Below are 9,590 nucleotides of genomic sequence, written 5' to 3'. Positions count from 1 at the left end.
GAACTTGCAACCTTTTGGTTACTAGCCCAACACTCTAACCACTAGGCAACCCTGCCGCCCCACTTGCCACATCATCATGATGATGTGTTTTGCATTACTATGATGACATGGCAAGTGACACTGCTTCTTGAGAGTCCAACTGACTTCCTTCCTATATACAGTAATTCAACTCCCCAACAGCTCGCTGTAAACAGAACATCTATCAGGGCAAGAACTGCACCACTTTCCAGGTGTAGTAGGACGCTGCTTGGATGTTTTCATGAGGGTAGAGGTCACTGTGTGTTACGGAGAGTACTGTATACTGTATGTGTTGTAGTGTCTTTTCATAATTCCTTTCCTTTAAACTGGAACTCTTGATATTTCAAAGCCCTTCCTGTAATGTTATATATTCTAAACCAACTCAGATCTTTGCCTCTTGGTCATACTCAGATCCCACCAACAAAGCATGTTCTCCTTTCTTGTGATGTGGGCTTTATTAAAAAGCTTGAGAATAAAAATAGGTTTGAGCCCTACTTGAGACACCCACTTGACGTAGAAGAGTTCGTCCTACTGACAAAGAAGGTGACATTTACTGAAAGAACACACAACGACAAGGAGATGTTGTTATCACATCTAAGATGGCATTTAAGGCCATGCTACGGTGTACAGTAGAGTCACGTTCATTGTGGTGAATTATGACAAGCAGGGCTACAGTAACCAACCCTGCTCCAGGCTGCGTCCCAAATGGATCCCTATATAGTGACCTACAGTACTTTGACCAGGGTCCATAGGGCTCTGGTCAATCGTAGTGCACTATATAGGGAAAAAGGTGCAGTTTGGGACTCAACCCCAGTGTTTTGGAGAAAAGGTCAGGGACCTGCAGCATTGAAATCCACCCTGAAACCAACACAATGTCTTGGCATGATGGGGAGACTGAGGGGCCAGCCCACGGTGGGGCCAGGCAGGGGCCTGTGGAACTTGCGTCAGCTCTTCCTGCCATTGTTGCTGTGCCGTTCTGCTGCACAGATAGAGACACAGCTGGCCAGGCAGGAAGGGAAGAACTGAGGCCATCGTGGACTCAGCACTCCAGGGTGGTTCTAGGTACAGACCTAGGATCAGCCTCCCTCCCCCAGGCCTGACCTTCACCATTAGTGGGCAAAATGCTACATTTTCCTAAGATCAGCATCTAGGGGCAACTTCACCCTACACCGAGCTAGCCAATCAGGACACCACCTCCTCTCAAGCGTTCTAATAGGCTGTTGGATCTTGACACAACATTGAGTGAGCGCTCTTAACCACCCAATAACACTGATAAAGCACAGATTGGATTCCGTTAACGGTATTGACGTTATGGTGGTTCTAAGTATACGGTAGTTAGGAACGAAATGCATCTCATTTGTTTTTAACAGGTTAATAAGGCAGTCACAGTAGCTAGCTAGAATGTTTGTCAATCATTTGCCATATAGCTCTTACAGTAGGTGTATTCCAAGGTAACTGAATAGGGTGTTACGTAGGACTTAATAATGCTCCTCTCTAGATCCTTCTAGTTCTCAGAATAACAAGTGAGTGGGCAGGCAATAGGCTTGGTTCACTAGGGCAGGGTTCTCCAACCCTGTTCCTGGAGATGCCCTCCTGGAGGTTTCCACTCCTACCCTGTTCCTGGAGATGCGTTCCTGGAGAGATGCCCTCCTGGAGGTTTCCACTCCAACCCTGTTCCTGGAGATGCCCTCCTGGAGGTTTTCACTCCAACCCTGTTCCTGGAGAGACCCTCCTGGAGGTTTTCACTCCAACCCTGTTCCTGGAGAGATCCTTCTGGCAGAGGCATTACCGGATATGAACCATCCAATAATACCAGATGACAAGTTAAGATCATTTGGATGAATGGTTGGCTCTAGAGGGAGTGGTGCTTATAGAGGGAGTGGTGCTTATAGAGGGAGTGGTGCTCTAGATAGGGTGATCTAGAGGAAGTGGTGCTCTAGAGGGAGTGGTGCTCTAGAGGGAGTGGTGATCTAGAGAGAGTGGTGCTCTAGAGGAAGTGGTGCTCTAGAGGGAGTGGTGATCTAGAGGGAGTGGTGCTCTAGAGGGAGTGGTGATCTAGATGGAGTGGTGCTTATAGAGGGAGTGGTGCTTATAGAGGGAGTGGTGCTCTAGAGGGAGTGGTGCTCTAGAGGGAGTGGTGCTCTAGAGGGAGGGGTGCTTATAGAGGGAGTGGTACTCTAGAGGGAGTGGTGATCTAGAGAGTGGTGCTTATAGAGGGAGAGGTGATCTAGAGGGAGTGGTGCTCTAGAGGGAGTGGTGCTCTAAAGGGAGTGGTGCTGTAGATGGAGTGGTGCTTATAGAGGGAGTGGCGCTTATAGAGGGAGTGGTGCTCTAGAGGGAGTGGTGCTCTAGAGGGAGTGGTGCTCTAGAGGGAGTGGTGATCTAGAGGGAGTGGTGCTCTAAAGGGAGTGGTGCTCTAGATGGAGTGGTGCTTATAGAGGGAGTGGTGCTTATAGAGGGAGTGGTGCTCTAGAGGGAGTGGTGATCTAGAGGGAGTGGTGCTCTAAAGGGAGTGGTGCTCTAGATGGAGTGGTGCTTATAGAGGGAGTGGTGCTTATAGAGGGAGTGGTGCTCTAGAGGGAGTGGTGCTCTAGAGGGAGTGGTGCTTATAGAGGGAGTGGTGCTTATAGAGGGAGTGGTGCTCTAGAGGGAGTGTTGCTTATAGAGGGAGTGGTGCTCTAGAGGGAGGGGTGCTTATAGAGGGAGTGGTACTCTAGAGGGAGTGGTGATCTAGAGAGTGGTGCTTATAGAGGGAGAGGTGATCTAGAGGGAGTGGTGCTCGAGAGGGAGTGGTGCTCTAGAGGGAGTGGTGCTCTAGAGAAAGTGGTGCTTATAGAGGGAGTTATGCTTATAGAGGGAGTGGTGCTCTAGAGGGAGTGGTGCTTATAGAGGGAGTTATGCTTATAGAGGGAGTGGTGCTCTAGAGGGAGTGGTGCTTATAGAGGGAGTGGTACTCTAGAGGAAGTGGTGATCTAGAGGGGTTGTGCTTATAGAGGGAGTGGTGCTCTAGAGGGAGTGGTGTTAATAGAGGGAGTGGTGCTCTAGAGGGAGTGGTGCTCTAGAGAGAGTGGTGCATATAGCGGGAGAGGTGCTCTAGAGGGAGTGGTGCTCTAGAGGAATTTGTGCTTATAGAGGGAGTGGTGCTCTAGAGAGAGTGATGCTTATAGAGGGAGTGGTGCTCTAGAGAGTCTGGTGCTTATAGAGAGAGTGGTGCTCTAGAGAGATTGGTGCTTATAGAGGGAGTGATCTAGAGAGAGTGGTGCTTATAGAGGGAGTGGTGCTCTAGAGAGAGTGGTGCTTATAGAGGGAGTGGTGCTGTAGAGAGTGGTGCTTATAGAGGGAGTGGTGCTCTAGAGAGAGTTGTGCTTGTAGAGGGAGTGGTGCTCTAGAGTGAGTGGTGCTTATAGAGGGAGAGGTGATCTAGAGGGAGTGGTGCTTTTAGAGGGAGTGGTGCTTATAGAGCTAGAGGTGATCTAGAGAGAGTGGTGCTTATAGAGGGAGTGGTGCTCTAGAGATAGTGGTGCTTATAGAGGGAGTTGTGCTCTAGAGAGAGTGGTGCTTATAGAGGGAGTGGTGCTCTAGAGAGAGTGGTGCTTATAGCGCGAGAGGTGCTCTAGAGGGAGTGGTGCTTATAGAGGGAGTGGTGCTGTAGAGAGTGGTGCTTATAGAGGGAGTGGTGCTCTAGAGAGAGTGGTGCTTGTAGAGGGAGTGGTGCTCTAGAGTGAGTGGTGCTTATAGAGGGAGAGGTGATCTAGAGGGAGTGGTGCTTTTAGAGGGAGTGGTGCTTATAGAGCTAGAGGTGATCTAGAGAGAGTGGTGCTTATAGAGGGAGTGGTGCTCTAGAGAGAGTGGTGCTTATAGCGCGAGAGGTGCTCTAGAGGGAGTGGTGCGTATAGAGGGAGTGGTGCTCTAGAGAGAGTGGTGCTTATAGAGGGAGTGGTGCTGTAGAGAGTGGTGCTTATAGAGGGAGTGGTGCTCTAGAGAGAGTGGTGCTTGTAGAGGGAGTGGTGCTCTAGAGTGAGTGGTGCTTATAGAGGGAGAGGTGATCTAGAGGGAGTGGTGCTTTTAGAGGGAGTGGTGCTTTTAGAGGGAGTGGTGCTTTTAGAGGGAGTGGTGCTTTTAGAGGGAGTGGTGCTTATAGAGCTAGAGGTTATCTAGAGAGAGTGGTGCTTATAGAGGGAGTGGTGCTTATAGAGGGAGTGGTGCTCTAGAGCGAGTGGTGCTTATAGAGGGAGTGGTGCTCTAGAGAGAGTGGTGCTTATAGAGGGAGTGGTGCTCTAGAGAGAGTGGTGCTTATAGCGCGAGAGGTGCTCTAGAGGGAGTGGTGCGTATAGAGGGAGTGGTGCTCTAGAGAGAGTGGTGCTTATAGAGGGAGTGGTGCTGTAGAGAGTGGTGCTTATAGAGGGAGTGATGCTCTAGAGAGAGTGGTGCTTGTAGAGGGAGTGGTGCTCTAGAGTGAGTGGTGCTCTAGAGTGAGTGGTGCTTATAGAGGGAGTGGTGCTTATAGAGAGAGAGGTGATCTAGAGAGAGTGGTGCTTATAGAGGGATTGGTGCTCTAGAGGAAGTGGTGCTTATAGAGGGAGAGGTGATCTAGAGAGAGTGGTGCTTATAGAGGGAGTAGTGCTCTAGAGGAAGTGGTGCTTATAGCGGGAGAGGTGCTCTAGAGGGAGTGGTGCTCTAGAGGAAGTGGTGCTTATAGAGGGAGTGGTGCTCTAGAGGAAGTGGTGCTTATAGAGGGAGTGGTGCTCTAGAGAGAGTGGTGCTCTAGAGAGAGTGGTGTTTATAGAGGGAGTGGTGCTCTAGAGAGAGTGGTGCTCTAGAGAGAGTGGTGCTTATAGAGGGAGTGGTGCTCTAGAGAGAGTGGTGCTTATAGAGGGAGTGGTGCTCTAGAGGGAGTGGTGCTCTAGAGGGAGTGGTGCTCTAGAGAGAGTGGTGCTCTAGAGGGAGTGGTGCTCTAGAGGGAGTGGTGCTTATAGAGGGAGTGGTGCTCTAGAGAGAGTGGTGCTTATAGAGGGAGTGGTGCTCTAGAGAGAGTGGTACTTATAGAGGGAGTGGTGCTCTAGAGAGAGTGGTGCTCTAGAGGGAGTGGTGCTTATAGAGGGAGTGGTGCTCTAGAGAGTGGTGCTTATAGAGGGAGTGGTGCTCTAGAGAGAGTGGTGCTTATAGAGGGAGTGGTGCTCTAGAGAGAGTGGTGCTCTACAGGGAGTGGTGCTTATAAGCATTATGAATCAACACACAGTACAGCATACACTCATGTAACACACACATGCAACACACATACGTATACAAGCACACACAGGAACTGTATGCCCCAGAGTCAGACATCTAATGTATCTAATGAGTGGGACTGTGTGTTAGAGAATGTCAGACATCTAATGTAGGTGGACTGTGTGTTAGAGAATGTCAGACATCTAATGTAGTGGGACTGTGTTTTAGAGAATGTCAGACACCTAATGTAGTGGGACTGTGTGTTAGAGAATGTCAGACATCTAATGTAGTGGGACTGTGTGTTAGAGAATGTCAGACATCTAATGTAGTGGGACTGTGTGTTAGAGAATGTCAGACATCTGTATCTATTGTAGTGGGACTGTGTGTTAGAGAATGTCAGACATCTAATGTAGTGGGACTGTGTGTTAGAGAATGTCAGACATCTAATGTATCTATTGTAGTGGGACTGTGTGTTAGAGAATGTCAGACATCTAATGTAGGTGGACTGTGTTTTAGAGAATGTCAGACATCTAATGTAGTGGGACTGTGTGTTAGAGAATGTCAGACATCTAATGTAGTGGGACTGTGTTTTAGAGAATGTCAGACATCTAATGTAGTGGGACTGTGTGTTAGAGAATGTCAGACATCTAATGTAGGTGGACTGTGTGTTAGAGAATGTCAGACATCTAATGTAGGTGGACTTTGTGTTAGAGAATGTCAGACATCTAATGTAGTGGGACTGTGTGTTAGAGAATGTCAGACACCTAATGTAGTGGGACTGTGTGTTAGAGAATGTCAGACATCTAATGTAGGTGGACTGTGTGTTAGAGAATCTCAGACATCTAATGTATCTATTGTAGTGGGACTGTGTGTTAGAGAATGTCAGACATCTAATGTAGGTGGACTGTGTGTTAGAGAATGTCAGACATCTAATATATCTATTGTAGTAGGACTGTGTGTTAGAGAATGTCAGACATCTAATGTAGGTGGACTGTGTTTTAGAGAATGTCAGACATCTAATGTAGTGGGACTGTGTGTTAGAGAATGTCAGACATCTAATGTAGGTGGACTGTGTGTTAGAGAATGTCAGACATCTAATGTAGTGGGACTGTTTGTTAGAGAATGTCAGACATCTAATGTAGGTGGACTGTGTGTTAGAGAATGTCAGACATCTAATGTAGTGGGACTGTGTGTTAGAGAATGTCAGACATCTAATGTAGGTGGACTGTGTGTTAGAGAATGTCAGACATCTAATGTAGTGGGACTGTGTGTTAGAGAATGTCAGACATCTAATGTAGGTGGACTGTGTGTTAGAGAATGTCAGACATCTAATGTAGTGGGACTGTGTGTTAGAGAATGTCAGACATCTAATGTAGTGGGACTGTGTGTTAGAGAATGTCAGACATCTAATGTAGGTGGACTGTGTGTTAGAGAATGTCAGACATCTAATGTAGGTGGACTGTGTGTTAGAGAATGTCAGACATGGTATCTAATGTAGTGGGACTGTGTGTTAGAGAATGTCAGACATCTAATGTAGGTGGACTGTGTGTTAGAGAATGTCAGACATCTGTATCTATTGTAGTGGGACTGTGTGTTAGAGAATGTCAGACATCTAATGTAGTGGGACTGTGTGTTAGAGAATGTCAGACATCTAATGTAGGTGGACTGTGTGTTAGAGAATGTCAGACATCTAATGTAGGTGGACTGTGTGTTAGAGAATGTCAGACATCTAATGTAGTGGGACTGTGTGTTAGAGAATGTCAGACATGGTATCTAATGTAGTGGGACTATGTGTTAGAGAATGTCAGACATCTAATGTAGGTGGACTGTGTGTTAGAGAATGTCAGACATCTAATGTAGTGGGACTGTGTGTTAGAGAATGTCAGACATCTAATGTAGTGGGACTGTGTGTTAGAGAATGTCAGACATCTAATGTAGGTGGACTGTGTGTTAGAGAATGTCAGACATCTAATGTAGGTGGACTGTGTGTTAGAGAATGTCAGACATGGTATCTAATGTAGTGGGACTGTGTGTGTTAGATAATAGTATGCTAATTGGGATAGATACAATTAGAATACAAGATAAGAGTATCATTTGAATTAGAGACATATTGTTGCACCCACTCTGAGGCAGCTGATACTGTACTGTTAAAATAATGCTTTGTGCAGTTTAGCGTGAGATAAAATGGGACTATATTTCTTCATTAAGATTGTGCTTTCATCTCCGACTGTTGAATTACAGTAGTAACAAAGCCAATAGTCACAACTTCTGGATGAGGATTACCCACTCTCCAAAACATATTTTCCCCACATGCTTTTACTGTCAGTCACATGAACTGGATGCACTGACTGAATTACTTGTTGAATGATGTGCATGTGTCATCTCAGGACGGCTCACAATCATAAAACACATACTTTTGTGTATTGTTCAACTAGTTTTGCTACAGTACACACATCACTTTTCATTACCCCTCGTTCAGTCATACAGAACACTCTTAGAGAAAAAGCTGCTAAATAGAACCATACAGGGTTCTTTGGTTTGTCCCCATATGGGAACCCTTCTTAGTGCTGGGTAGAATCCTCTATGAAGGGTTCTGCTTAGAACCGTTTATGAAGGGTTCTGCAGAGAACCCTTTTATCTTTGGACGGTTCTTCCTAGAATCCTCAATAAATGGTTCCACCAGCCAATTTTATTATTTTTGACAATACATAACATATATCATAAGGCCTTTATTTGAAGGCCTAGTTATATCCTAACACAGTGGTGTTAGGAATCTCCTGGTTTACAGGCCACATCAGGCCTGTAAGTCACATTATGCGGGCTTGCAAAGTGATATGTAATTCCTACTGGAATCCAGCCAGTGTTAGGATATCCAACATTGTTAATCACCTGCAACCTGTATTCAAAATGACTGCCAGGGTAGGGAAGATTGAATACTGAGGCTACCTCAATCATCTAAACTGGAACAACCATCTCAGTAACGGGTGCAATAAATCCAACAGAAAGGATATGTTATTTATCATTGTGTAGCATAAAGTTAATCCAAATGAATAAATGTACACGCAAAACACAGATATTACAGTAAAACCAAACATCTGAAAATCTCCCTGCAGTAGAGCTGGGAAATAGTCATTATGGTTCTATGTAAAACCCTACTTGCCTTCCAAAGAACCCTTTCTTCCAAAAATGGTTCTTATGATGTTAAAGGTTCTAGGTAGAACCCTTTGCCTTACTAAGAACACTGGTTTTCCAAAAGGGTTCTTCTGATCAAAACGGTTCTTGGTAGAACCCTATCCCTCTGCAAGGAACCCTTTTGGAACCCTTTTTTCTAAGAGTGTAGTGTTTGAGTATCTGGTGATTTCTCTAGACTAACTCTGTCACAGTGTTTGAGAGTGTGGTGATTTCTCTAGACTAACTCTGTCACAGTGTTTGAGAGTGTGGTGATTTCTCTAGACTAACTCTGTCACAGTGTTAATATTCTGTGAATGCAGCGTGACGTTGTCTCTCACCTCTGCTGTCCTCTCCGGGGCGGCCTTGCTGCTGTTGTTGTGGTTCTGGAGGAAGCGGCATCCGTCCTTGGCCAGTCTCTGGACCATCTCCAGACGGGACAGGTCCTCCTTGTCGTGCAGGGCACACACACCCCCCGGCTGCAGCGCCGGGGACACAGAGAACATGTACTTCAGGCCACAGTCCCACGACATTACTATAGAGTAGAACCAGCACGGTGTACTCCTCTCCTCCTCTCTCACAGTGCACTCCAAAGGTGTGTGTGAGGCGGATGGGCCGGGCAACCTTGAGTGTGTGTCTGTCTGGCTGTTTGTCTGTGTGTGTGTGTCTGTGAGCGCAGGTGAGTTACGGCCTCCTCTCACTAAGCCAAAGCAGATCCCTGTAGAAGCATCAACAACAGCTCCGGCTGGCTCTCTGGTTGGCCTGCAGATGCAGAAATAGAGGGATAGAGAGGGCTGTGAAGCAGCAAGGACTCCAGGTGCCTATGTTCTATATGCTTAGATCCAGAGGGAGAGAGAGACTGACTGCTACTCCCTCCTTCCCTTCCATTTCACTGCTGGGGAAGGAGGGAGGGGAGAGAGGGAGGGAGGGAGGGGAGAGAGGGAGGGAAAGAGAGGGGGAGGGGAGGGACAGAAGGAAGGAAGAGAGGGAGGGAGGGAGGTAGAGAGAGAGGGGGAGAGACAGGGAGAGAGTGAGGGCGAGAGAGAGAGTGGGGGAGAGGGGATCAGGAAACATCTGGTAAAGCACTCAAGACCAGCCCCTGCAGAGGAAGTTCCACTATCTCTACCTCCCCCTGTCCATACTGGCTGAGGTGGGCTGGGCCTGGGTGGGTGAATTTTTTATTTTTAATTGCCTTA

At 47.0% G+C, this 9,590-nt stretch overlaps 1 protein-coding gene across 1 annotated transcript in view; it reads right to left on the bottom strand.

Moving 5' to 3' along the window:
• LOC120048839 (rap guanine nucleotide exchange factor 5-like) overlaps positions 1–9,265 on the bottom strand; it is a 72,766-nt gene extending 63,501 nt beyond the window's left edge. Inside the window, exon 1 of the mRNA XM_038995118.1 lies at positions 8,736–9,265. Coding sequence (XP_038851046.1) covers positions 8,736–8,927 — 192 coding nt within the window. The 5' untranslated portion in view covers positions 8,928–9,265. The remainder of the gene's footprint in view (positions 1–8,735) is intronic.
• Between the last annotated feature and the right edge of the window lie 325 nt (positions 9,266–9,590).

The sequence above is a fragment of the Salvelinus namaycush genome, chromosome 5 (assembly GCF_016432855.1).
Source record: "Salvelinus namaycush isolate Seneca chromosome 5, SaNama_1.0, whole genome shotgun sequence".
Classification (NCBI taxonomy): domain Eukaryota; kingdom Metazoa; phylum Chordata; class Actinopteri; order Salmoniformes; family Salmonidae; genus Salvelinus; species Salvelinus namaycush.
Note: the sequence above shows the minus strand (reverse complement) of the source record. Positions and strands in the feature narration are given on the sequence as shown.